General features: G+C 52.7%; 11 protein-coding genes across 11 annotated transcripts; 6 read left to right on the forward strand and 5 right to left on the reverse strand.

Annotated features, from left to right (window-relative positions):
- Positions 1 to 126: 126 nt before the first annotated feature.
- Positions 127 to 3,052, forward strand: RAD24 (Rad24p; the record flags this gene model as incomplete). Its single annotated transcript, XM_076679578.1, has 9 exons — positions 127 to 180; positions 262 to 511; positions 578 to 741; positions 809 to 1,040; positions 1,109 to 1,538; positions 1,611 to 1,969; positions 2,029 to 2,162; positions 2,228 to 2,705; positions 2,778 to 3,052. The coding sequence occupies 9 exons, from the start codon at positions 127 to 129 to the stop codon at positions 3,050 to 3,052; spliced, it is 2,376 nt and encodes a 791-aa protein (XP_076533300.1).
- A 1,565-nt stretch (positions 3,053 to 4,617) lies between these two features.
- Positions 4,618 to 5,013, forward strand: JCM15063_005445 (uncharacterized protein; the record flags this gene model as incomplete). Its single annotated transcript, XM_076679579.1, has 1 exon — positions 4,618 to 5,013. One exon carries the CDS (start codon positions 4,618 to 4,620, stop codon positions 5,011 to 5,013), a length of 396 nt encoding a protein of 131 aa, XP_076533301.1.
- Positions 5,014 to 5,250: 237 nt separating this feature from the next.
- JCM15063_005446 (uncharacterized protein) lies at positions 5,251 to 7,195 on the reverse strand (the record flags this gene model as incomplete). The annotated part of the gene is made up of 2 exons (XM_076679580.1): positions 5,251 to 6,518; positions 6,604 to 7,195. 2 exons carry the CDS (start codon positions 7,193 to 7,195, stop codon positions 5,251 to 5,253), a joined length of 1,860 nt encoding a protein of 619 aa, XP_076533302.1.
- Positions 7,196 to 7,724: 529 nt separating this feature from the next.
- Positions 7,725 to 9,941, reverse strand: ERV46 (retrograde cargo receptor ERV46; the record flags this gene model as incomplete). Its single annotated transcript, XM_076679581.1, has 12 exons — positions 7,725 to 7,808; positions 7,905 to 8,043; positions 8,151 to 8,223; positions 8,289 to 8,392; positions 8,479 to 8,822; positions 8,919 to 9,049; positions 9,127 to 9,252; positions 9,314 to 9,358; positions 9,441 to 9,525; positions 9,606 to 9,679; positions 9,755 to 9,797; positions 9,894 to 9,941. The coding sequence occupies 12 exons, from the start codon at positions 9,939 to 9,941 to the stop codon at positions 7,725 to 7,727; spliced, it is 1,296 nt and encodes a 431-aa protein (XP_076533303.1).
- Positions 9,942 to 10,510: 569 nt separating this feature from the next.
- Positions 10,511 to 11,968, reverse strand: JCM15063_005448 (3-hydroxyacyl-CoA dehydrogenase family protein; the record flags this gene model as incomplete). Its single annotated transcript, XM_076679582.1, has 5 exons — positions 10,511 to 10,687; positions 10,806 to 10,947; positions 11,033 to 11,139; positions 11,204 to 11,552; positions 11,736 to 11,968. The coding sequence occupies 5 exons, from the start codon at positions 11,966 to 11,968 to the stop codon at positions 10,511 to 10,513; spliced, it is 1,008 nt and encodes a 335-aa protein (XP_076533304.1).
- A 445-nt stretch (positions 11,969 to 12,413) lies between these two features.
- JCM15063_005449 (sugar porter family MFS transporter) lies at positions 12,414 to 15,413 on the reverse strand (the record flags this gene model as incomplete). The annotated part of the gene is made up of 17 exons (XM_076679583.1): positions 12,414 to 12,805; positions 12,891 to 13,029; positions 13,098 to 13,106; positions 13,178 to 13,190; positions 13,283 to 13,360; positions 13,431 to 13,549; positions 13,624 to 13,703; positions 13,775 to 13,874; positions 13,947 to 14,291; positions 14,367 to 14,386; positions 14,461 to 14,478; positions 14,545 to 14,592; positions 14,654 to 14,673; positions 14,740 to 14,992; positions 15,062 to 15,087; positions 15,153 to 15,163; positions 15,240 to 15,413. 17 exons carry the CDS (start codon positions 15,411 to 15,413, stop codon positions 12,414 to 12,416), a joined length of 1,845 nt encoding a protein of 614 aa, XP_076533305.1.
- A 317-nt stretch (positions 15,414 to 15,730) lies between these two features.
- On the forward strand, positions 15,731 to 17,658 carry ALG7 (UDP-N-acetylglucosamine--dolichyl-phosphate N-acetylglucosaminephosphotransferase; the record flags this gene model as incomplete). The annotated part of the gene is made up of 6 exons (XM_076679584.1): positions 15,731 to 15,987; positions 16,064 to 16,350; positions 16,420 to 16,548; positions 16,620 to 16,705; positions 16,793 to 17,058; positions 17,130 to 17,658. 6 exons carry the CDS (start codon positions 15,731 to 15,733, stop codon positions 17,656 to 17,658), a joined length of 1,554 nt encoding a protein of 517 aa, XP_076533306.1.
- Positions 17,659 to 17,792: 134 nt separating this feature from the next.
- On the reverse strand, positions 17,793 to 18,549 carry SDH7 (Sdh7p; the record flags this gene model as incomplete). Its single annotated transcript, XM_076679585.1, has 3 exons — positions 17,793 to 17,972; positions 18,088 to 18,255; positions 18,364 to 18,549. 3 exons carry the CDS (start codon positions 18,547 to 18,549, stop codon positions 17,793 to 17,795), a joined length of 534 nt encoding a protein of 177 aa, XP_076533307.1.
- Positions 18,550 to 19,595: 1,046 nt separating this feature from the next.
- On the forward strand, positions 19,596 to 22,046 carry JCM15063_005452 (uncharacterized protein; the record flags this gene model as incomplete). Its single annotated transcript, XM_076679586.1, has 6 exons — positions 19,596 to 19,825; positions 20,001 to 20,054; positions 20,135 to 20,407; positions 20,476 to 20,529; positions 20,598 to 21,852; positions 21,939 to 22,046. The coding sequence occupies 6 exons, from the start codon at positions 19,596 to 19,598 to the stop codon at positions 22,044 to 22,046; spliced, it is 1,974 nt and encodes a 657-aa protein (XP_076533308.1).
- Positions 22,047 to 23,487: 1,441 nt separating this feature from the next.
- On the forward strand, positions 23,488 to 24,225 carry POP5 (RNA-binding protein POP5; the record flags this gene model as incomplete). Its single annotated transcript, XM_076679587.1, has 3 exons — positions 23,488 to 23,734; positions 23,812 to 23,949; positions 24,026 to 24,225. 3 exons carry the CDS (start codon positions 23,488 to 23,490, stop codon positions 24,223 to 24,225), a joined length of 585 nt encoding a protein of 194 aa, XP_076533309.1.
- Positions 24,226 to 24,583: 358 nt separating this feature from the next.
- On the forward strand, positions 24,584 to 26,237 carry GRH1 (Grh1p; the record flags this gene model as incomplete). The annotated part of the gene is made up of 3 exons (XM_076679588.1): positions 24,584 to 24,748; positions 24,834 to 25,392; positions 25,477 to 26,237. The coding sequence occupies 3 exons, from the start codon at positions 24,584 to 24,586 to the stop codon at positions 26,235 to 26,237; spliced, it is 1,485 nt and encodes a 494-aa protein (XP_076533310.1).
- Between the last annotated feature and the right edge of the window lie 108 nt (positions 26,238 to 26,345).

Here is a 26,345-nt window from a genome sequence, read left to right on the forward strand (position 1 = left end):
CTTTCATACCATATCCTCCTCCGGTTCTTTGCAGAATGATCCGCAAAATTGGAGAGCTCGCCAACACCATTGTATGCAGATTGACCTTTCTCCACTTGACGTTGACCACCTCCCGAATCGACTTGCATGCCTCGAGGGAGCACAGACTCGAACAGTTCCAGCAAGCAGTCTGATCTACGTGTAAGTTGAACTCGACAGAACCTACGCGGTTCCTGGCTAATGCTAAAGCGTGAGGTCGATTGATCAACCAACTTTCGGCAGCAATTCAACATCACCTCGTTCCTCCCACAAGGGTTCGGATCACAGTCAAACTCGGGTACAGCTCCGATCAAGGTCAACAAGAAGAGGAGGCGGGCTCCACAGAGCGACGAAGTCGAGGAAGAGATTGAAAACCTCGACGACGACAACGAGCATGTTCAGACGACAGGACCACTACGCGTCGACGAGAAACCTTTGATCTCGCCCGGAGCGACTCGAATCAAGAAGCATGATCCATGCGTGATCGACCTCAGTGCGCCCTCTCTTGACATGCCGCACTCCCGAGACCTCGGTTGACGAAACGACCTTGTCTTTCCAGCTCTCAGCGATGACGACATTATGCAGCCTCCGCCGGTTCCCATTAAAGCTCCAAAGAAGAAGACAAAGACGGCTGCAGCGGGATCCAAGAAAGACAATAAAGGCAAACAGGTCGAAACTCGAAGCGACGAAATGTGGACTGACAAGTTCGCTCCGACCTCACGGGTGAATATGCTCCGTTGGAACTCCACATCACAAACACACATCGCGCTCACATCTCGTGCGTTCTCAGGAAGAGCTTGCTGTTCACGCCAAGAAAGTGACAGACGTTGCCAATTGGTTCAACGAGGCGTTTCCTGCACACGCTGGGGGCGCGAGGCTTGCCAAGTACAGGCGGTTACTCGTGCTGTCCGGTCCTGCTGGAAGCGGTAAAACAGCCTGCCTGAGAATGCTGGCGCAAGATTCGGGAGTCGAGATCCTCGAATGGAAGGAGGAGAGTAATGTGCAGAACGCGAACGACGATTGTGAGTCTTGGAGAAATGATGCTCTGCTCGCTTGATTGGAGATTGACCAGCTCTTCACGAGAGCATAGCGCGCGATTCCATGATGAACCGATTCACGTCGTTCCTGGCTCGAGCGGGAATGGCACCGTCCCTCGATTTCGTCGACTCTAGCTCCGAGCTCGACTCGGCCCCAATCGCTTCAACCTCCAAGAGCGGACCTCATCTTGCATCGATCTCGAACGTGTCTACTCGTCGCCTGATCCTGCTCGAAGATCTCCCCAACATCTCGCATTATCCGACAAAACTCGCACTTCGTTCCGCGCTGCAACAGTTCCTCACTTCGCCCCGAGTCACCTGCCCTCTCGTGTTGATCGTATCTGAAGCATTCGCGAGACCAGGAGTCGACAGTAACGAGATTAGCGCTAGCGGCGGTGGCTGGCTCAAAACGGAAGATAGTATCGACAGCAGAGCAGTCTGTGGAGTGCAAGTCCTGCAACATCCAGCGTGTCGCGAAATCAGGTATGTCTCACATCACTGGTTCAAATACTTCGTGAGCCCTCATGTCTGACTCTTTTGGGGACCACGCGCAAGCTTCAACCCCATCGCTGTGACGATCATGAAGAAAGCTCTCAATCGGATCCTAGATCAGGTGTATGACTCATCTATAGCTACTGGCTCTCGACCGAGCGCTTCGACCCTTGATCTCCTCATCCAGCACTCGAACGGCGATATCCGGTCCGCTCTCATGAGTCTTCAATTCCTAGCATCGGACGGCACTGTCGCTCCAAGAAACGGGACTCAGAGCCATGGTGCTGGGGCTTCGAAGGGGAGAGGGAAGAAGAAGGACAAGGAATCGACCGGAGATGCCAGAAATCTCTTGCAATTCGTCACGAGCCGCGAGAATAGTCTGTTCATCTTCCACGCCTTGGGCAAGGTGCTGTATAATAAACGTGGGCGATTCTCTTGCGCGCCGCAGATGCAACTGTTTCTAACAGATGACGCTTGACAGGGTGGGGGCAATCGGCCACGGACGACAAGAAAGATCTCAACCGACCAGGAATATTGCAAGAACGCACGCTCGACAAGTTGCCGAAACATCTCCGGGAAGAATGGGGTCGACCACCGTCAAAGGTTGACCCGGACGCAAGTTTCTTTTTCTCCTTCCTTCGATTCTATTCCGGGCTGACTAAATCTTTCCCTGTTGCTAGGTCCTCTTTGCAGAAGCTCCCATAGACAGCGACATCTTCTTAACCTACTTGCATCACAACTATCCCCAATTCACAAACCAGTCGATCGAGTCGTGTTCGACCATTCTCGAGGGACTCTCGGCATCGGATTCGCTCTTGAGAATCGAATCCGACGACTCTCCGTTCCGCCGAGCACCTCTCACTTCGCTCTACTCGTTCTCGGTGGCGGTCAGGACGACGCTACTCGGCTTGCCGAGTCCGGTCGAGCGGACCAAACAAGTGTTGCGCAAGAGCGAGCTGTGGGACAACGAGAAGCTACGACGGTCGAACGAAGAAGGCGTTCTCGAGCTCACCACAAATGGTGCGATATATGGATCAACAAAGCAGAGCGGCACGATCGAGGAAGAGGAAGAGAACGGACGTCGATTGAGTGGATGGAGAAACAAGAAGGATTTACTGACGGAAACGATTCCTTGGATTGGGATCATCAAGCCACCACGTGAGTAGGCATATGTTGTCGACTTAACCGCTCTAGGCTGATCGGATGTTATGTTTTTGCGCGAGGGACTAGATCCAAACGCCTTTTTGCTCGATCTCGCTCAATTCCCCCCACTCTCTTTCGATTCATCCTCTTCAGCTCTCTCAGGCGTAGCTCTCGGCGAGAAAGACATCAAGCTCGAAGAAGCAGAGGACGCTGAGCAAGAGGGGACCGCTCAGGGTTCCGGCGTCAAGCGATTGGAGGAGGTCGAGACAGGCGTCACGGAATCCAGCGAGTCGTGGGACGTCGCAGCTATTGGTGGAAGCTGGTACGAGGAAGAAGACGACATCATTGTCGATAATGAGTAATTGAGGGGATTCTTTTCTTCTTTTTTCTTTTTTGCCAACCAGCGAGATCATGCTGTTTGTGTTGTGATCGTTGGCTTTTTCTCTCTCCCCGTCCAGCGCAAGGTCTGTTCTCTTTTTCAAGAGAAGTCTGACTTCGACAGCCCCGAATCTCGTTGGACAGAATTGCTTCTCGCTTTTTCCGCGCCTTGACATTTCGAATTTTCTTCGCTGCCCCACGATGCTGCGAGTCTATCTTTAGTTCACGAACGTGTACTGCGTTTTGCATTTGTTTCTTTCTTCTCGAACCGCAAACTGAAAAAGGGTACGTCACCCAAATAACGCCGATGCATTCGGATAGCCAAAACAGGTGCGCGCCTCGTGTACCTTCTACAGTGAGATTGCAGTACACTGATGCCGCCACGAGCGCGAGTGCCGCGGAACGATCCGGGTTTCGAAGTTCAGGGTTTGTGCGCCGCTGACCAGGCGCCGGCGGACGAGCGCTTTACGGCGTGTCCGTCGTCCGCAAACTCTGTCTCCCTCCTCAAACCACCTTTTGATCTGTCATTCTTCAGTACACGGAGCGTCTGCAAGCGTCTGCATTTTGCCGCGCTTGCCTTCAAGTTCTTCCAACACGAGATGAATCCCGATCGCGACAACGCAGAAGCTGGCCCTTATGTATGCAGAACTTGCTCGCGGCGATTCATGCGGGAATCTGTGAGTCCACCTCAATCGCGGTCGAGAGAATGCACTTTTACTCGTATCTTCCAGCTATATCGTAAGTTTACAAGCTAATCCTCACTTTCGATTCTCAGAATTTCCGGCGGCACCGGCGAGAAGTGCATCAATCCGCTCAGAGCAACGCCAAGCTACATAAGTGTCCGCATTGCGACTACACTTCACCTCGCCGTACTGTGCGCATTGTGCAGCTTGAGTCAAGCGGACCTCGACTTACGTTCACAAGGGTGATCTTCCTTGTCGATTCACAGGATTGTAAGCGACACGTCCGAGAGGTACATGAAAAGGATCGAAGCAGAGTCCTCCAATATGTTTGCCCTCTTTGCGACTATGTGTCAGATCGCAAGAGCGTGCGCATTATGTAGCTCGGATCCAGCAATGATCGACTATTCACACTCGCGCTCCCGCCCGTTGTACAGAATCCAAAGCATACCAATCGACATGATATGGAGCTCAAACGCGCCGTACCTGTACCTCGGTGTCCTGGTTGTAACAAGACTTGGGCTGATCGGGACTGGTAAGGCTTATCTCCCCAGACCCGACAATGACCGCTGTTATGGACATGTGATTGATGACCCTGGGTACTGCTACCCGCATGAACAGGAGCTTTCAAACGCATGAGGATGACTGTGGCGCTCGGCCTGCTCGACCGTCTGGAGAGTTTGGGCGATACTGGGACAAAGGTCACTTCAAGAAGCTCGGGCCCGATGTGGGCATCGACTTGCTGCCCACACTCACCGCGAATGAAGAACTGATTCTCTTGCGCTGTGCGACAGGGTGAGCAAACTGAGGAAATTGTGACTGGATGGACACGCTTAGAGCCGTCAAGGCAGTCAGGCTCGGGCCGCACGATGTCTCTCGCTTCTGCGGCTCCGCCCGAGCTGCCCCAAGAGCAGCACAATGGTCTTCCGGAGAGTCACGATCGCCCCCCGGTCGAGCACGGAGGGCAACAACCTTCGGTGCATACTCCTATGGCTCGTACATCTCCCACCGAGCACAACACTGCCACAGTCCGAGACGAGGAATTGCCTTCTGCGAGCGTCTTGTCGCAGCCCGGTCTTTCCGAAGAGAAGCAGCAGCGGGCTCGCTCCGTCGAGGCGCTCCACACCCCTCTTGAACCGCCTCATCAGCCCTTTGTCAGTCTTCGAGACCTCGATCTTAATAACGGGGACAATTTCGGGCTCTCACTTTCGAGGATCAAGCTCACGAGGCGTCAGCAAACGCATTACCCGGATCTGGTTCTCTGATCGCTTCCGGCAGATCCTGCCACTCCACTTCGTTGCCGTAGTTTCTTCTCCCTCTGTGCCGCCTGTGCCCGTTGTAAGAACTAGTCCCTGTGAATCAAAAGATTTTCATAGAAGAATCAAACGTCAAGGAAGATGCCAATGTGAGGCATGAGCGGTGCACGAGCTGACACGAGAGATGAAATGGTAGTTGACATTTCACACCTCGGCGCGATCGACACGGAACAGGAGAAATCTTGATCAGGCATAAAGCTCGTATGGTCTCGACGAGCCTTTCTCCGCAAGCAGATCATTGCGAGGTGCTTCACAACAGACAAGCGGGCAAGTGGTCCATTCGGGGTTGACCTCCGTATCCTCTTGGTTCGATTTCGATTTGCCTTTGCGTTTTGAATTCATGCTCGTATTGGGCAATGCCTTCGCAGTCGGATCGGCGGTCGAAGAGTCCGTGTCGCGATCGTTGACGTTGATGATCCAACCACCTTTCTCTTTCTCCAACACGGCCCTGCATCGGTCTCGGGCGAATCTGAGACACTTGCCACAGACGACATGACCGCAAGTGAGTCCCCAGATTTTGCCATCCTTGTCTTCGGATCCAAGCTTGAGAGGGTCGATGCAACTCGCGCAAACGGGTTCGAGTTCTTGAATCAACACGTCCTCCTGCGCTTTTGCCTTGCCCTTGCCTTTCGGAGTTGTCCTAGCTTTCTTGGCTGAAGGAGGTGACAGTGCAGTTGGATCGAGAGGTTCGATAATGTCTCTCGAGAACCCTTTCGGGGTCGGGTTCGGGTGTGACATCCTGACTCCGTACTTTTTGTTCGCCGCTCGAACCTTGGCCGCTCCTCCCCATCCTCCAGGATTGACCGCTGGACCTCCTGTAGGAGCACCATACAGCCCTTGAAGTCCGATCGGAAATCCAAGGAACGGGACTCCTCCAAACACTGCACCTCCCATTCCGTTCCGGAACAAAGCGTTCAAGTATCCTTCCCCATCTGCACCTCGTGCTCCCATCGCGAGTAATTGGTTCAATGCATCTCCTCCAACATCTCCTTCTCCCGTTCCTGTCGAACCACCTACGCCACCGTTTCCTGCCCCTGCACGATGGAACAGGTATCCTCCGAACCCTGCCGAACTTCGACCTCGAGTAGCTTCTCGCATCGCTTGCGCCTGCATTCTGAGCACAGCATCATCATCATCTTGGTGTCGATGGTGTTGTGGACCACGACCTTGAACGAATCGATCGTCATTGTCGAAAGTACCCCATCCTCCTCCAGGTCTAGATTGAGCAGCGCCTCCTCCGCCGGTGGCGAATCGTCTCGTTTCTTCCGCTGCCAATTCTGCCGCGTACCTCGCGTCTTCGTCCGATTCGTCGTATCCCGTTGTTCTTGAGAATGGGGCAGCAGGAGGTCTTGGGGCGTTGCCAAAAGTTCCAATCGCGATCGAGCGGTCTCGAGGGACGATGAATGGAGGTGGAGATGCTCGAGGTCTACCAGCTCTTGGAGGGTTTCTTCGGACTAGGCGCAGAAAAGAAACCCAAGAAAACAGTCAGAAAATCACCCCCCACTCGCCTGGAAATCACGTGGATAGATTTTGGCGTACGGGTAGAAGGACCTGCATGTGATCCTGCTCCAGAAGCATACATGGATGGGACAGGGTTGATCGCCGCCCTCTCTGATACGATCACGAGATCGTCATCACCCTCGTCGATTGCCATCGTAGGTCGAGAAGTCCGAGAATTATGGTTGGGATGATTTCGTCGATATCGAATACGTGGAGCGACATTCGTTTCGAGATCCGAATCCTCGTCAGACAAGTTGATTGTCGTAGTGGTAGAGCTCACTCGACGAGGGTTTGTCGGTCGAGAAGGACCTGCAATGGCATGTGACGATGACGAAGTCGAGGTGGATGGGAACGACAAATGGGGAAACCTTGTATGAGGGGAACGGGATGGATCGGGCGATGAGCCAGTCAGGTCGATCACGTTGGAAGCCGAGGCATGAGCGGCGTGAGGAAGAGGAGGTCGACTTTGAGCTGGGGACCGAGATATGTCTGAAGGACCGGCTACAGCGTTCGTACTGTGCGAGTAGTGCCGTGGATGATGAAGTGGAGGTGGTGGAAGTGGAGAAGGAGGAGGATGGTCGGTGGCGACGCGAGAGGCCGAAGACGAAGTGGTGCGAGTGAGGGTCGCCATTCCTCACAGGTGGTCGGCTACCTTGTCCTAGGCGAATGCTCGAGAGTACTGTAGATGTCTGGGAGCGGGTTCAGTCAGCCTCCTAGGTAGGTACGAGAGAAGTGGTGACGCTTTGTTCAATGATGAAACTCATCATCAATCCTCGATCCCGGCTTTCCTCACTTCTTTCGTGCTTGATCTAGCCCGTCTCCAGATATTCCCATGCGAGCAGTGAAGGCGCGTCTTCGAGTCGGAACTCACCTCGATCTGCGATGTGGTGGCGAGAGCTGTTGATGCGGAATGTGGAGGTCTAATAGATTACAGCCGCGAGCGAGGCACTTGTAATGCCGCATTTCCCGGTTCGATGTCCCTTTGCTCCTGATGCCAAAAATTACAGAGCAACCTCGAGACTGTTCAAGCTCTTGATATTAGGCACAGCGAGATTCTCGATCCCCTTCAAACAGGCATTAATCGTAAGCATGCATTGCGTTATATTGCGGATCAAGTCGTGAATCTCGGATTTCTTCCCTCTTTCCAAGACTTGGATGAGCTACAACATCTTGCCGTTCGCACTGGCAAATCCCAAACCCGTCTTGACCGTTCCCCCGGTCTTTAATCGATTCCGTCCAGCGTACTGTAGGTTTTTTTTTCGGTCCGAACCGGATCAATCGCATCATCAGTTTCTACCGCAACGACCAGATACGATATCAGGAGAGAGTGATTCACGTACGACGAAACCATCGATCAATCCCGCGATTGTCAACACTCCACCAACGATCGCGCAGGTCGAAGTCAAAAAGTGAGCGAAACTCTGACGCTCCTCGACATGGGTCACTTTGAGTGGCGAGATTTCATAGTTGAAGAACAACCTGTATCGGATCGTGTCAAAGCACATGCAAGAAAAGTTAGGACCCGTCAACTATTCTTGGGATCGTTTGTACATGGTGAGGAAAGAGAGAGAGAGTGAGACACTGACCCAGGAACTCCAGCGTAACCGTGAGTCGTTTGATGTCCATGTCCATCTTTGCTCTGCTGGTTCTTGTTTGAAACTAGAATTCACTTTTATCAGTATCGGCAAGAAGTCAGATGGAGGCAGAAGCAGGGAACAGCATACGATCTCGCTCGTACTGAGTGACCGAGTACTGGTGAGTCTTGAGTTCTCGACCATCGAGAAACTCGAACTGGGTCGAGACGACTTTCAAAAAGTACTGAAACATGCTATTGACGAGACAGAAAGAAAACCCTTTGCAATCAGTCGAGGCAAATGCACATGTTGTCGAGTGAAAGTAGGTGAACGACTCAACTAGTTTGATTCTTCCGTGTGAGCTTTCATGCCATCGAGAGGATTCACAATTCCGAGGTCCTTCTTCGTGCGTTCCCGGTTCGTTCGACTGCTGCCACTGCGGAAGAACTCGTCTTCGGTTTCACTCGCGAACGAGAACCCGTGAATCTCGTGCCCAAAGTCGTGTTTGTTGCCGCCCTGCAAATACGGTACGAGGTCGTGCACGTGCATCGCGTTCGCTTGGAACGACCGTCCCGGCGACAAGTGAAAGTTGCCAATCACTTTGTTGACGTGCACTTTGCCCGCGAGGTTGCACCCTTCGGTAGACTGTTCTTTGATCTTGTTCGACCATCCTTCAGATACACACTAGAATTGGACCCATACTCGAAAGGCATCCGTCAGTTTTTCGTTTGGAGAATTCCACGATCTCGAACGGCAAGCAAGATGGAACGGGAGACGTACCTGTTCGATTGAGTCGGGATTGACAAAGCTCCATCCTCGACGTACGTACGATTCTCGAACATCGTCGCACGAGTTGCAGCAACCCGGGTTCGGACCTTCAGTAGGAGGAGTACCTCCATAACATGTTCCACCTGATCAGAGTCAGAGCATCAACAGTCAGTCGACAATGGTACCTGAAAAATTGGAGAGAGGTGAGGGGCAACTCAACAGTATCCTTCTTGTTTCTGACGCGCGATCCGTTCTGCATCACCTGCGAGTTCCTTTCCTTTCGAAGCTGCGACAATCGGTTTGCCGCTTTCACTGATTCGCGTCTTGAGCAGGTCGTGGTTGACATCTACTCGGAAGATGGGAAACGCATCAGAATCGTTCTCGAACAGAGCAAAGACGAGATGTACCATTCTGGTGTTCTCCCGAGATATCCATAATGTCGACACTCAACACTTGGTGTCAAAGATACCAGCGGTCAGCGAACGATATTTTGTCGGGCAGGGGTGTAGAGCAAGCACGAGATATTTGACATACGATAACATGGAACTCTCGGAAACGTGACGTTGAGGTTGACGACCAATTTCTCGCCTCGCGATCTATCCACAACGATCGATGGTTCCTAAGAGTATCGAGAACGATAACAATAGTGAGCACGGCAGTTCGGGAGAGAGAAATTGATGAGGGTAACATGGGACTCACCATGTGAACTCGTCGATAATCGACAAACTCGTACAGCGTCAAGGCAAGGATCAGACTGAGTGATACGAGCGTCACTGGAACCATCCATTCCGAAAGCTGGGTTCAGTCAAAAGGTCCGTTTGGGACAGGCAATGGAAAAGACGACGAACGCATTCCTCCAAAGCCAGTCTTGATCTTGACATCCTCCATCGTCTAGAGCATCATTACAATCAGTCACGTGTCGTTCATGGAGGAAAGAGTCGACGGAAAAGAAGCGAGAGCACGCGTCGTGGGTGTTTGGTCGCTCACCTTGCCGAACGCGTCGATCCCTCGTACGGAAGCGAATCTTCTGCCCATCTTGTACCGGCTCTACTGCTTCCTGATTCCGCTTGCGATAGTAGCTGGAGAGGGCGAGGGAACGGCAAGAAAGCGACCTGAGAGATGATGATGTGGAGAACCCTCGGGCGACGCGCTGCTAACTGAAACACTCGAAACGCGACGTCGACGATTGACAGAGAGGCAAGCTCGTCGAGTTGTGCGAGAGTTGACGAGTCGCGCGAGCGGGAGATGAGACGTGCCGTGCGCAGTCACGGCATCCACTTCGAATGCATGTCCGCGACTTTACTTTTCGCACCCAAACATACTACGTACTGTAATCTCTGACTTGGACGCTGGCAATAGAATTGAACTGCCGAAAAAAATTGCACGAAGAAACAACAATCTCTTCTTTGTGTACGTAACCCGTCTTTCGCTATGTAGTGGAGGAATCGTTCAGTCTGTAGCAGACAGGAGTAGAGCAATCGTCAGTATCTGTCGAGTGCCTTTCCTGCTTTTCCCCTTTTCGACCACATCACGGTTCCGCCTCGGAATTGTCATTCTCGCCTCGACGACCACCCGTCTCTGTAAAGAAGAATCCCAATAAAGGATCAAGGTGACTCACATTTGAAGAACCCTTGACCGCTCTTCCTTCCAGTCTTGCCTTCTTTGACCAACCGTTCGAGCACGGGTACCGGTTCGACACTCTTGCGATCGATTTCTCCAGGTTCGACTCGTTCTTGTCTCCATCCCGTCGCAATGTGGTTCAACGTATCGAGTCCAACAAACTGTGACAAGCAAAGAGAGAGAAGTTTCCACATCGAGGGAAAATTTCCATACAAGTCGAGGTTGTTAGAAAATCGGATCCTCGCAACAGAATCATCTGGAGAGAGAACGTGAACTAACGTCTGATAGCTCGAGAGGTCCCATTGGTAATCCAGCACCAAGTTTCATCGCCGTGTCAATGTCTTCGGCTGAAGCTTCGCCTCGTTCGTACATCCTGATCGCTTCCAACATGTAGGGCACCAACAAGCGATTGACAATGAACCTGTCAAGAACCACAATCGCGCAAACCTCGAAGTCAGACGACATTCTTGCTCCTTGTTCCAGGACGGGCGAAGAAAGGAACGAACCCAGGAGTGTCTTTGCATTGAACGGGCGATTTTTGCATCCGTTTGCACAGATCCAACAGTGATTGCATCACGCTCGGATCAGTCTGTTCCGTTGCGATCAACTCGACCTATGAGAATTGCGCCCCGCGATTAGTATGTCGAAGGAAACAGAGAGGGAGAGAAAAGGCTGACAAGTTTCATTTGCGGTACTGGGTTGAACGCATGGAATCCTGCAAACCTCTTTTTGCGATCGTCTGAAACTCCTTGAGCAATCTTGGTGATACTCAAACTCGAAGTGTTGCTCGCAAACGTTGTTTTCGCGGGAGCGAGTTCGTCCAACCTCCGAAACAATTCTTGTTTCGTTTCGAGGTGTTCGACGATCGCTTCGATTACCAAATCTGAGCGACTGACTGCCTGTTGGGCCGAGGTCGTTGTGGACAAGTTGTTGAAAACGGAATCGATGAACGCTTGTTGTCCGGGAGCATTATCTGCGTGCTTTTTGCGAGCGATCCGAGTAAGCGATTTGAGGATGATGGCGCGACTGTGAAGGAGAAGCGCGGGTCAGTCACGGCGCTCGTAGCGAGAAGCGGTTCTATTGCACGGAACCCGACAACGACAGGTGGGGCTTCACACAGATGGTCCCAATCTCTCAAGTAGCCCGCGCGCTCTTTCGATGCCTTGCGAGATGACATCGACTCGAGCGATGCAGTGAGGTGGAACGTACCCATTCTCGAGAGCGCCGTCACTGACATCCGTCATGACCACTTTGACCCCATTCATCGCTGCAACCTGAGCAATTCCAGCTCCCATCAATCCAGCTCCAAACACGGTCAAGTTGTCAATCGATTTAACTTGCGACGACGGTTGATGCTGCTGCTGCCGATGGATCCGACAAGTTGAGAACGAGTACGAGAGAGTGGGGGTCACGCGTCGGGCGAACGTCGTTGACGACAGCATACGAGAGGCGATTGAGCGTGTCACGAGCATGGTTTCGGCTGTTTAGATGCGTGGTTTGTAGAAGCGACAAGAGATTACCGGAGAGGTTGGGCGAAACGGTAAGCGGTGCGCGCGATTTCACAAGGCCGGCCGCGGGAACTTCAGCTGCCCGACTTTTCGTTTTTTGCTACTTCACTGCTGGCTCTAGCTTGTGTTGCTCAGAGAATGCAACGGTATGAAGTTCAGAATGCTGCAAAGCACGAGATCAAAACGAAACAGAGAGAAAAGAAAACTAAACAGACGAGAAGAAAATGGGAGGGAGCACCTGTACAGTGAGAGCATTCAGAGTAAACCAGCCTCTGCAGGATCTCTTGAGTAATGTGAATATCGAGCTTTGGAGTCGAGGAAGGACAATCAAGAGAACAGCATCGAACGCAAAGCGTTTTTTTTTTTTTTGCCTTTCTGTTCATACCTCACCATCGGTCGTGTCATCTTGTCTGACCGTTTGATAGTTCCTCGGTCCTCCTGGAGTTCCCGGTCTGCTCGTACCCCCACTTCCGACTTGACTCCGCATTGAAGAATTGCGACTACCATGTCGACTCCACCACTCCCTCATCCCTTCAACTCCTTTCCCTCCTTTGCCCGGTAAGCTCGCCGAGCCTGACAACGTACGTTCGTGTCGTCTCGGTCTCGAGACGAGAGTGGGAGGTTCGGTTGCATCCGAGTGTTCGTGGGGTTGTCCTCGTCGGAACCCTGGGAACGAGTGCGACCTCCTCAACGGTGCTCCCTCGGTAGAAGCGTTGAACGATCCACCGCCCGACAACAGCGGCGCAGTAGGTTGATCTCCAAACAGATCGTCTTTTGGAAAAACCGTGCGCGGGAAAAAGTCAGGTTCCTTGATTTGGGTCCGCAGAGAGATCCGAGAAGTATGTTTGAGACTTACCCATTTCTTCGAGCGGAACTCCCATCGTTTCCGGATACGTAAAGTAGACGAGGATGAAACTCAAGACACAGAACCCGGCGTGCATGGGGTACAACCTCCACCTGATCGCTTCTTGCAGGATCGGAGTCGCTTCACCCACCTGTTTTCAGGAGGGGTCGAGAACTGTCAGTTGTTTCTCAAGAGTTCGTGCGGAAGATGGAAACCAACGATAAAGTTCTGTCAAAGGGTAACGATTAAAGTATCAGTACTGCACCGTCACACAGGCAGGGAAAAACAGAATCGCTTACAAAAGCCCAATTTCTGACGCGCGATAAAGCCAAGAGGAGATAGATAGTCAGACCTTGAACTCCCCGAGGGAACAAGCCGAACAAAGAAGACAAAAAGGGACTCACGAAGCGGTACTGAGACTGACTCCTTTGACCCGGAACGCGTTCGGTAGGATCTCGGGTGGGTACAACCACGGGATCGGCCTTTGAAGTGTACAAGCAGTAAGAAACAGGATCGGTTCCTCAACAGAATCCTTTTTGCACCGTTGCTTACCCCCAAGAGTAACCAAACGAGGCGTTGTAAATGATGACGCTCGTGACGACTGCAACGGGAGTGTACGATTGGTCGAGGTACAGGAAGAAACCGACCATAGTCAATGCGATCGCCATGGCCTGGGAGGAAGATACACTCGAGATTTGAGTTTTCTGCAAGCAGTGACAGCGAGAAAGAGAGGGGGCATCCTTACGGTAGCACCCGAGAGCAGGATGACACGTCGACCAAGCGTATCGACCAAGTACCAAGTCGGGATCGTACTGAGCACGTAAACTGTCGAACCCGCCAAGCTCGAGTCAGATGGGGGTTTTCCGCCTCGTACAGGCTCAAAAGAGGGAACGTACTGATTCCGTTGATCCCCGTCATAAAGATTGCATCTCTTCCGATCCAACCAGCTGATTCAAACACGAGAGGAGCATAGTACGAGATGACGTTGATTCCGTTCTGAATCACACGCCAACAATCAGCACTTGACCGGAGGAGCGGGGAAAGGGAGACTGGGTTTGATTGACTCACAAGTTGAGCGAAAGCTTGCGCAGAAACCGCGAGCAAGACGCGTCCGCGGTACCGCTTCCACATACTCTTGTAACTTCGGTCTCCGGCCTGTCGTTCCGTAATGACGCTCTCCTTGATCTCTCGAAACTCTTCCCTCGCGCGTTCGTCCTGAGGATCTCCATCTCCGTGCAAGTCGGCCAAGACTCCCATGCCTTCGTCATCGAGGTCCATGTCGAGTAACCATCGAGGTGATTCAGGGATGAAGAACGATCCGATCGCGAGGATCGTACCAATGATCGACTGGATCAAGAGGGGGATCCGCCACGAGAGGTCTGAAGGGATGTATGAAGCAAAGTAATCGATCCACTGCCGACACCAAGAAAGAAACCAATTGTCAGTGTCTGTTTCGAGTGCTTTGTGGTCAAAGCGAGCGGCACTCACGATGGAGCTACAATAGCCGACTACGTAGAGAAGGTAGCCCATGAGCAGTGTCAGTCTTTTGAGCAAAAGTCTTTCTCGAGTCAGAGACCGTTACCTATATTGAGCGTAAACTCTGAACAACAAGGAGGTTTATCGTCAGCAGTCTGATTGGCCAACGTGTAAACACAGGGGAGCTAACCGATGCAAGCGAGTCGGCCGCGGTGCTCGGCGGGAGAGATTTCCGATTCTATTCGCCAAGTTCATCTTGAGCAAAGTCGAAACGGACAAGTTACGACAAAGAGACGTACGGTACACTGGAACGGCCATACTGCGAGACGAAGTGGACAGATGCTCAGTGCCTTTCGTCGCAGAGATTCCTAGAACATCGACTTACCTCAGGAAGCCGACGCCATTCCCAGCCAAAACGCGTCCGAGAACCATCATCCTGAACCCGTTTGTGAAGGCTTGAAACAAGCCACCGATCGTGAACAAGGTCGCGCCCATGAGGATCGTTGCGCGGCGACCGAAGATGTCTCCAACTCTTCCAGCGAGAATCGAAGTGATGAAGGCGCCAACCTCGAGGATGGCAACCATCGTTGCGAGCTCGAAGCGCGTCGGTTGATGGAAGTACGCTTTGAAGTACGGGCCTGTGCGTTTTTCGAATTAACGGGTTCAGTCCTGGCTGCGAGGCAATCAGAGGTAGGATCGCGACGAACCAGTGATGATGCCAGACATGACACCCCTTGCGTCACGGAGCTGAAAGTCAGTATAAATTGGCGCGAAAGGCCGCAAGAAGAGGAAACAGACTGGTCATAGCCCTAGATTTTTCGATTTTTTTAGCATCACCGACATGAGCTGCAATTCCCGTGACGAGGTTAAGGGATGAAAACGTACAAAGAGAAACACGCCGAGACTGGCAAAGAGCGAGACTTGGAGCAAGAGCCGCTTGCTCGAGCCGACTCCGTTCGGGGCATCGCCAGTGGCTCTCGGGTCGTCTCCGTTCAGATGGTCGTGTCCATGGTCGTCATCGTCGTCCGAGTGCAGCTGCACATGCTGGTGCCCTGCCATGACGGACGAGGTGGGAGAAGGAGGAGCGCGTGGTCTGCACAGCGTCTAAACCCGGTGACGTGCCTTTGAAGTGCAACACTGTGGTCCTGCGCGGTTCGTCGAGGAGAGAGAGCTTGCCGCAATAGGCCGCTCGTGTTTCAACAATGCTTGCTCGCGTCGGGCAGAGCTAGGGCGGGCACAGGGAAGGGAGAAGCAACGCGACGCATGAACCCCCAAGAAGTTCTGCAGCCGGCAAGCCCGGCCGCAGCCGCTCCCTCCCGACCGCTCCCCACTTGCTCGCTCGGCTCAACCCCTGAACCAGTAACAGACGGTTCGCGATGGGGACCGCGACTGCGCATGCGCCCACAGGAGCAAACAGTCCGAGCGAACCGACAGTGACGGTCGTCGTATCGATTGTCATCTCACTCCTCGCGTACCACCTCACGGCGAAACTTGTGCCGTTCCTCGCCGATGACCTCGTCAGCAAAGGCCTCCGAGGGCGAGACATGCTCAAACCGGGGTTTCATAGGGACAAAGATGTCCGCGCCGACAACGACGACAGCGACGACAATGATCTGCCAGGCAAGCGCTGGATGTGTGTCCCTCTTCTTCAACTTCCCTGCCACAGTCCGGAGACGTACTTGACTGACACAGTCGAACTGAGCTCCCAGACCGGAAGCAACCGGCGTGATCGGGGCTTCAGTGTACATCCTCCTCCTGTCCTTGTTCGCCCCGCTGCCGTACCTCGCGTCCCTCCTGTCGAGCTCGCCAAACTCGTCACAGTACCCATACAATTCCGCTTCAAATCCGACCCTCTCGCTCGAAGGAGACTTGAATTTCCCCCACCACTCGTTCGCGACCTACCTCGCGAGTCTCCTGAGTCTCTTGATCGCAACCTTCTTGGGCTTCTGCGACGACGTGTTCGACATTCGCTGGAGGTTCAAACTCCCAATCCCATGTGAGTCCTTTTCGAGACCCGAGAATCGTACCCAGACTGAACCGCTCAACCCGCATTCTCGGGTTGCAGTGATTGCAAGTGTTCCGCTCTTGGTAACGTATGCGGCGGGACGAGGTGTCACCGATGTCATCATCCCAGACCTCTTTGGGCTCCGAAGACTCCTCGACATCACTTCGACGAACGGAGTTCTGCACCTTGGTATCGTTGCCCTCCCTCGCCCCTCCTGTACCCGTCTCATTACCCTAAACTGTCTCTCTTGACCGGTGTAGGGTGGATGTACTACCTGTACATGTCGATGCTTTCGACATTCTGCACCAACAGCATCAACATCCTCGCCGGAATAAATGGAGTCGAGGTAAGTGTCACATTCGAACATTTGAAGCTCGCCAGATAGCCGCCCGATAGACCTGACTGTTGTGCACATGCTCTCTCGATTGACCAGGTCTCGCAAGCATTGATCATTGCCCTATCCCTGATCCTGAACGATCTCCTGTACATCCCGTTCCGACCTTCATCCCTCCTGTCGTTTGTGCCGCCCGGCGTCATCGCACACGTCCCTGCACGATTCATCGATGCGATCGCCAACAGTGGCACATGGTCGTTTGGGATGAACAATGGTTCGCAAGAGTTGCAAGATCGACACTTGTTCAGCTTCTACTTCATGCTGCCCCTCGTCGGAGTGTGTTTCGGGTTGCTCAAACACAACTGGTAAAACCCTTTGTTCTCTATACGGTTTCTTCTATTATCTGACTGGGCGTTCCCTTGATTGATTCGAAAAGGTACCCTGCTCGAGCCTTCATAGGAGACACGTTCTGTTACTTTGCAGGCATGTCGTTCGCAGTAACGGCAATCCTGTCCCACTACTCGAAAACGTTGCTCCTCTTCTTCGTCCCTCAAATCTTCAACTTTGTCTACTCGGGCCCACAACTGTTTGGGTTCGTCCCATGTCCTCGACATCGGTTACCTCGGTACGATGCAAAATCCGACAGTCTCGTCCCGAGTTGGACTTTAATCAAACCTCCCAATTTACGTACGACTCGAGAACGAATTGGAGTTTCGATCCTCGTCATCGCTGAACAGTTTCGACTGGTCAAACTCGAACGAAACCAAGATCGACAAATTATCGCGAGTACGAATTTGACGATTCTGAACTTGATCTTGTTGTGGCGAGGAGCGAGACGGACGAGGGAAGATCAATTGTGTCGATTGATGATCGCGGTTCAAGTGCTTGGGAGCGTAGGAGCCTTTTTCGTCAGGTATGGATTAGGAAGTTGGATCTATGGTGGAGAAGGAGGAAACAGGCGATAACATGAGCAAGAAACAGAAAACAAGCACTCTTTTCCCTTAGAAAGAATCAACTCGAGAAATGTTGTAAAAAGGAGTTTTTTTCTTGAAACTGCTCGAAGAATATGATCGTAGACATTGCGCGTATATTCTTCAGATCATGGAGGTCCTTGTTGACCGCGACCTTTACCCAAATCCGGTACGACTTGTCCAGTCGGGATCCCAGGTTCAGTTTTCCCTTGTTCCTCGAGCAACTGTTGCTTCTCTTCTTCCGTCATGAACACTTCTTTCGTCGCTTGAAACAATTCGTACAATTGTCCTATTTGATCGGCAGACAACTGGTAATGTGTCACGAAGAAAAAACCCGAAGAACAAAAGATCAGCTCAAGACTGTTCCTGCCATTTATCTCTTCGTCCTCCTTAGCCGTTCGCGATTTCGAAAAGGGAACATACACTTTCAAGAATGGAAGGATCTAGAGATTGACCAGGGAGGGACGATACGGGAGATTGTTGACTAGGTTCGAGTTGAGATTCGTGGAAATCGAGATACTTTTTCCACTCCGACAAGAACCCGACAATGTGCAGAGGGTTGTCGGTAGATTTCGTCCTTCGAAATTCAGCCTGTACTCATCCAGGAAAGAAACCATAGTCAGTTACTACCTGGAGGTGGCGGTGTGCGTGTGTGGTGCCAAACCTCTTGTAGAGCATTTGGGATCGTGTTTCTCTCACCTTGACATAGTCATCACCCATGACTCTCAATTCAGTCGGAAGCACTTTGCGGTGAACCCTCAACAGTCGGCGATACAACGGCAGAGGCGGCAACAATTCCTTTGCGATCTCGGAAGTCGCATTTGCAGGTACGGCTTTGATCCCGGATTGAAGAGCGAACCTTCGGAGTGTAGGGGCGAACGACATTGCTGTGTGTGCGGGAACGCTTGGAGTGGAGGACGAAAGAGATGAACGCATATCGGGTCGGATCTCGTTTCCGCTCCGATCACTCTCGGCTATCGGTCTCGACACTGTCGCTCCAAGGCCAACTCAAAGCGCCCATCTGGTACAGAACGTACAGCTACGGCATTTGCGGCAAATGAACTATAGCCGATCTACGCTACTCACTCTTCGCTCGACTCACGCCCACTGCTACTCTCGGGCTTCATGCACTCGCGACCGGCTGCACAGGGTCGAGATTGTCTGTCCACGTCTGTTTAGCGATGCATCCGCTTGATCCTCAAGGCGCTCGATCAGAGCATTCCACACTTTATCGTCTACCTCATTGGCCGCGAAACGCGAATCGATCAATTGTCACGGAGGTGTCGGGCTCATCCAGAACAGAATGACACCCTCGACGCGATGCTGAACGCTCTGTCTCAAGCGCCTTTGCCGGACAATGCCATGTTCGTCCCGCAGACTTCATCAAACACCGATCAAGCTTACTTCCGGAGGGTACGAAACAAATCATGGCAAGTTCGTATGCATCTTGACCCACTCCGACTCCGAACGCTCTGCGTAATCAAGGACGCGAGGGTTCGACAAACGAATTCGATTCTCTCCGAGCTCTCGCCTTTGAGCTCCCTATCTCTCCAGAATGGGCGCTTCTGTGGCAGTCCAGCGTCGAGAAATTCTACTTGCTTGATCGTGGGCAGTACAATCTGCCATGCTTACCGCTTCATTCGTTCCGAGCTTCGATGATTGGGTTTAGCTGGTTCGAAAAGATCGCCTATTGGACTAGACGTGTTTGATCTCGAAATCGAGAGCGTCAGATGACAACAGAAAGCTGCACAGGTACAGAGCGTAGGATTGACGGCGAAGAGAGGATTCTTCGGCTTGCCTGTTCGGACGCATGCGGTTAGCCGTTTCTGGAGGTGCCCCACTTTCGTCTTGAGCGTCGCCATCCTCCTTCGTCGCGACATTCCTTTCGTTCTGCTCTCTGCCGTTTGTCCACAAGCTCCAGCTCAACAGACATGCTGCGTGCTTCGATTAGAACCGTCTCGCGTTCGGCCGCATGCCGGGTCACTACCTCGCGTCCCCGCTCCGTCCGCCTCGCGCTGGAACCACCTCCTCGAACCCTACTCCGACTGTCAAAATCGACAATCAGATCGCTTTCGAGTACATCGACACGGCTCGGGCAGATCAAAGAGTTCAAACTTGCAGATATTGGCGAGGGCATCACCGAATGCGAAATCGTGAAATGGTAAGTCTCGTCTCTTGTTTCGACATGGAGTTTCCTCGGAATGGAGCGATGCGTACTTGCGATCGTACGCTGGAGCACGCCGCTTGGGAGGATGAGAAAGATTCGAGTTCTGGTGACCGCGGCCTGTGTTTCGTTCACACAGAGCATTGAATCCTGTTTTGTCCTCGTTGTGCAGGCTGGTCAAACCAGGAGATGTGATCAGCGAGTTTGATCCGGTCGCCGAGGTGCAGTAAGTCGTCGCACTTCTTCCCGTCTCCCGGTACTATCAGACGTTGAACAAGACTGTTCTTGGGCCTACTGCAAAATCAGATCGGACAAAGCTTCTGTCGAGATCACCTCTCCATATTCTGGAACAATCAGATCGATCGCTGGTAATGTTGGCGACATGTTGAAAGTCGGTGCCACCCTGTGTCAGGTCGAACTGGAAGCATCCGAAGAGACCTCCGCTTCGGCGAGCTCATCAAGTGCAACCCCAACCGAAAGACAGCATTCTCCAAGCTCACCGAGTGGAACTGCCGAGACCAAGCAGTTCAAGCTGGCGGATATTGGAGAGGGAATCACAGAGTGTCAAGTCGTCAAATGGTAAGCTTCTACCACCTGACCGCCACCCGTTGATCTTTTCCCAGACTGACAAGCAAGGGACTACCTAGGTTGGTCAAGCCAGGAGACAGTATCGAAGAGTTTGACCCGATTGTCGAAGTGACGTGAGCTCGAGACAATCGAAAAACTTGCCATCGTCCTGAGCTTACTAACCTGTCTGTCCAACGCTCAGATCCGATAAAGCTTCGGTCGAGATTACCTCGCCGTTCTCGGGCACGATCAAGAGCCTTGCGGGAGAAGTCGGTGACATGCTCAAAGTCGGGGCAACGCTATGCGAAATCGAGGTCGTGTCCTCTTCACCTCCCGAGCCGGGACAAGTCGAATCTCTTTCGTCACAAACAGAGGAGGTGGCACAAGTACCTCATCCTGTTCGCCCAGATCCCCAGCTTGGTTCCGCTTCAGTTCTTGCGACTCCAGCAACTCGCCGATTCGCTCGCGAGCTCAAAGTCGATCTCACAAAAGTCACCCCGACGGGACGCGACGGTCGGGTCACGAAAGGAGACGTGCTCGACTTTTCGAAAAAGACGGCCGAAAGTCCACCGTTCGTGCCGTTCGAGCGGCCACCGATCGATACCCCCAAGCCGTCGACCTCGACGATTACCCAGCCTTCCACTACCTCGCCCTCATTGCTAGCGTCGTCTTCCTCGACACCTGACGAGATTCCACTTTCGACAGCTCGAAGGGCCATGTTCCGAGCCATGTCGGCTTCCCTCCAAATCCCTCACTTTGCGTACTCGGACACGATCGATGTCACACTGCTCGAACGGCTTCGCATCTCGCTCAACTCGAACATTCCTCTCCAATATCGCAAGACTCTCACTGCGAAAGACGAACTTGCACTCGAACGTACCCGTCAATGGCAAGCTCAAACCGAAACAATCGATCCAGCTGCCCGACTCGACCGAATCACCCTCTTACCCTTACTGCTCAAAGCTCTGTCAACTGCGATTGATTCGAACCCACTCTTCACCTGCACACTCTCGACGTCTTCCGGAGCTGAACCCTTGCTCGTTCGAAGACCGTCTCACAATATCTCGGTCGCGGTTTCGTCTCCGAACCCTGCAGGAGGTCTCTTCACTCCCGTCTTGCGTTCGGTCGACAGTCAGTCGATCTTCTCGATCGCTTCCAACTTGACGCACTTGCAATCGTTCTTGACCCCAACTTCGACTCTGCCGAAATTTCCGAGTCAGTACCAAGGATCGGGTTCAATCACGTTGAGCAACATTGGAGCGATTGGAGGGAGGACTACTCATCCAGTCATTCCTCCTACGGGTCAACTCGCAATCGGAGCCATGGGAAGAGTTCGAGTCGAACCTAGGTTCGCGAAAGGGACAGAAGAAGAGAGAGCGAAACGAGTTGCAAGAGGAGAACTTGAACTTCAAGATGTGATTCTCGACAACTGGAAGATTGAACCGAGACTCGTCATGGTTCGTTCCTCACACCTTTTTCTTTTCTCCTAGGATCATGTCCTAAGAGCTGATCGAACGGGTGTCGAAATTCGATTCGTGTCTAGGATGTCACGTTCTCGGCAGATCATCGAGTCGTTGAAGGGGTCGAACTCGCGAGATTGGTCGAGACCTGGAAGGAAATCATCGAGGATCCCACCCGGTTACTCGTGTAGCGCTTGCACTCCTCCTTGACAACTTGCCCAATAGAATTTCGATGTATGGCTTCTTGAGTGAGAAAAGCTGAGAGTGAGAGAAAGGGCGCACAATCAGAAAAGAAAGGAAAAAGGCGTTGGCACTCGGGTACTCGCCAGAGTATCAAACCTGGGTTCTCGCAGAACAAATGCAACATAGCCTTCAGAGGAATCACGAGGTGGCGGCTGACCAGACCAGACTCGCAGCGGCTCGAGCCCTGTCGCCGTGTTGCCCCTTTAACTCACCTACCAGTCCCGGACGCCTACCGAGGGAGTCAAGACGCACGCTTGAGTGAATAGCGAAAAGGTATCACAATCGATGATAATCCTCCTTTCTCGTGAACGTACTGCTGGACCATTCCTTGGATCAAAAAAAAAAAAAAAAGTTCGCGGTCATAGCAATGTTGCCTTTTTTTTCTTTGCGTGGTTGCATGAGGTGTAAATACTAAATTTGCTTCTCTAGCGAAATTGTGAAGTGAATGTCTATCATACTGATGCCAATGACAGCTAGCTGCTCTGGTTTGCGAATTCGAGAAGCGCTTGGACGCTTTGCAACCTCGAGTCATTCCTCGACAGGAACAAGCTGCAACGTAGAAAGCACATGACTTACAATACGCTCCAAAAACTAACAGTCTCTTCCCGCAGAAATCGCCCACGCTGCGCGGGTGATCGATTTTACATTTTCCCAACAACATCCCTTATCGCAACAATGCGTTTTGGTTGGTATCCGAGTTCGGCGCTTTGTCTTGTCATTACTAACCTGGAACAGTAACCTGAAAATTGTTCGATGAAAGGTTGCCAATTTCATGCGAGCCACAAACGGTTAAGGCTGTTCAGAGAGCTCGTCTTTTTTGGACAAGTCTTCCAAGCTTGTCCCGCTGGAGGGAAGCTTAACGCTCCGGTAGGGCTGTTTCAAACTAGATTCCGGTATCGAGGACAAGCGAGCGCAACGAAAAAGTAAGATGCTGGGAAGGGATCAACTATCGGAGGAACATTCCGAATCTCCCCCAAGGGCAAAGTGCAGGACCATGCAGCGATGTCCAACATCTCTACAAGACTGCTCCGACGAACTACAAGTCTCAGTGGCAGCTAGGATACCTGTTTCGGGTCCCGCTGTCTCGTTCCCGAGTCGCTGGACATCCAAGCAGCATTGTTCAAGTCTTCCGACGTTAGAAGCACAGATTTGGCGCTCGTCGGAGAGTCTGCAGCGAGGTTTGACTGACGCACGAAGAATTCGGAAGACTAAAGACCTGGACGAAAGAACTCGCTTTCGCAACACTGCGTCATTCGCTCAACAATCTTGCCGATCAATCAGAACACTTGCAAGCACACACCCAGCTCTAACAGGAGCAAGCGGACACGCAAACACGAGCCGTCGAGGGTGAAACGCTTTTGATCAACCTCCGACTGTCGTTTCGGCGCGATGGTCCGATTCAAGCACCGCTACATCTTGTGCACTCTGATCTTCCCCGACAGTGGGGCGCTCGACCACCTGCCTCGACTCGCAACCGCGACCGAACAGAGCGACGCCAAGATCAAGTTGAACGATGTCGATCCTCCGAATCCTCTGCCTGCAATCACCGAATCGGCCATGATCCACCTCCTGAGGGACAGCTTGAGCGTCAATTTTGGAGATGTGGGTGCGGGAGAAGTTGGTGGTACCTTTTCGAGCAAGTCGGCCCTTTCCTCTCCGCGGCCTGCCTGTCGTACTACAACTCGCTGACACTAGTTTCGATCCGACTTGTAGTCAAGTATCTGAGTCCGAGTACGATGACGATGATTATCCGGGTCAGCCGAGAGCACTACCAGACATTGTGGGCGAGCTTGACCTTGTTGAGAAAGATTGGAGGCAAGCCCGTGATTGTACGGGTAACCCACGTTTCAGGTAACGATCTCTAGTCCCTTTGTGAATCCCGTCGAATACAAAAGAGTTCACGCTGACCCGACTGTTGACGGTGCAGGCACGATTCGCAAAGTTCAGCATGCAGCGATTCGCCTTGACCGGGAACAAATCCTTACCAGTCATTGCCACCAGCTCGCGCGCAAGCAACGGGAGCGAAGGCTCGTCAAGCGAACGACCGTGGACATCGATGCCAGCACAGATCAGGTTGAACAACTGCTCCAGGCCAGTGAGGAAAAGATCCTTGCGCTTGAAGCTTGAACGTTTTCTCTCTTTCTCTTTCTTTCCTTTCTTGGGATTCTCTCCCGCTGTGGATCAGACTTGGTTGCTGTCGGACGAGCGTTGTACGTGCCCTGTTGTTGTCAATACTACCTTTTTCGCGATCTCGCCCGTCTTCGACGACACGGTTCGATCCGCTCGCTTCGCTTGCCGGTTTGGAGCACACGAGGCGATATTTGCTGTGTTGCCATTCGGAAGGACGAGCGCCAGAAGAAGCTGTCCGTCGCGTGGGACCGTCATCCAACTTGGCCGCGCGCGCCGCAGCCCGCTCATTTACACTCTCACACTCTCCCCGCTTCACCGTCAAATCGAAGTTTACGCGTCAGCTCCTCGCTTCGAAATGGGTCAAGCTGAATCGACTGCGGGACTGTCCTCGCACGACCCGTCCTTGCCTCAAGACACGCTCGCGTTCCACGTCCTGCGAGTCGCCGAGAACTCTCCCGCTGCCAACGCTGGACTCGATCCATTCTTCGACTTTATCGTCGGAGTCAATGGAACTCAACTTGTGCGTAGATCTACTCGGAGCCTCCGACTCACTCTCCCCCAGACTCGACTCTGACGAACCTCCCCTTGTCGCTCTTTTTGTACAGCGAGACGAGATTGATACGTTCACTCAAGTCCTCGAGTCGAGTGAAGGGAGACAGGTCCGGCTCATGGTGTACAGCACGAAACGGAAAGAGATCCGAGGCGAGTCCCCTCCGTTCTCCCTCGAACACCCATCGCACAGCTCGTCAATTCAGCTCGCTAATTCGGGGACAGACACCGCAGACGTCGTCGTGATTCCTTCTCGAGAATGGTCTTCGCAAGGTCAGGTCGCTCAAGTCGATGGAGAACCATCCCTCCTCGGACTCTCGCTTCGGTTATGCAACCCTCAACACGCCCTCGAACAAGTCTGGCACGTACTCGAAGTACTCGAAGGGAGTCCTGCTCAATCGGCAGGACTCGTCCCCTTTGGAGATTGGATCATCGGCTACTCGGGAGGAGTGTTGAGGGGTGAAGGAGATTTCTACGATGTCGTCGAATCCCACACGGACAAACCGTTGCGCCTGTTTGTGTACAATTCCGACTACGATGTTACCCGTGAAGCGATCCTCGTGCCTAATCGCACTTGGGGCGGTGAAGGACTTTTGGGTGCAGGCGTAGGATATGGCAAGTCTAGCTCTTCACGAGACGGCGATGTAGTTGATGACCTCACCAAACTGACACCTTCTGACTATTCGAATTGGAAAACAGGCTTGTTGCACCGAATTCCGAAACCTCAGGACCGACCTAGAGTGAGTTCGGCTGTCGATCAGCCAGCTCAAGCTCTTCCGTCGACCGCAGCGGCTCGACCTCCTTCGTCAGGACATCTCCATCAGCAGGCTCCTCCTCCTCCACCTCCTGCGTCTTCGCAACAGTATCGATCACCACCTCGATCTTCGACCTCTCCTTCGTCGTTCGTGTCTCCTCCACCGCCCCGAGGCTCAACCTTACCTCCTTCGAACCGACTGTCTTCTCAACCCTCTCCTGCTTCTCCTTCGAGTATCATCCCTCCTCCTCCCCCACGACGCACCGCTGCTGTATCTCCTCCACCCACTGCTCCTGCAACTACCTCTCGAAGCAAATACATTCCAGCACCTCCAAAAGGATCTCCAGCACGCAACCCTCCTCCTGCAGTAACAACAACACCGACGAAGAAACCGTTTACTGAACATCCTTCGTTCAGGTACCACGAAGACGATCTCAACGCTTCGACCGCCATCTCGTTCGGAGGAGGCAACGATGTCGACGACGAAGGTAGTAGTAGTCGAGGGTACGATGTCAGTGCAGGCGTATCGATCACTCCTCAACGAGACGTAGACGACCACGAACTCGATGATCAAGTGTACTCGTCACCTACGAGGACTAGTTACAGATCAGGAGGAGGAGGAGGGTCTGGGTATGGGAATTTGATGGGAGGGATCGGAGGTAGAGGGTACGGTCAGAAACTTGATATGGCAATCTCGGAAGAATGAACCTTTGACTTTGGAAATACAAAGGGTTTGTTTCCATTTCGTTCTTTTCGTGTCTTCCAATCAAGCATGGGAGAGATGTGAGAGAACAGACTCTCGTCTGCGGGTTTC

Source organism: Sporobolomyces koalae (genome assembly GCF_050403365.1).
Source record: "Sporobolomyces koalae JCM15063 DNA, S_koalae_JCM15063T_v1_ctg24, whole genome shotgun sequence".
Classification (NCBI taxonomy): Eukaryota; Fungi; Basidiomycota; class Microbotryomycetes; order Sporidiobolales; family Sporidiobolaceae; genus Sporobolomyces; species Sporobolomyces koalae.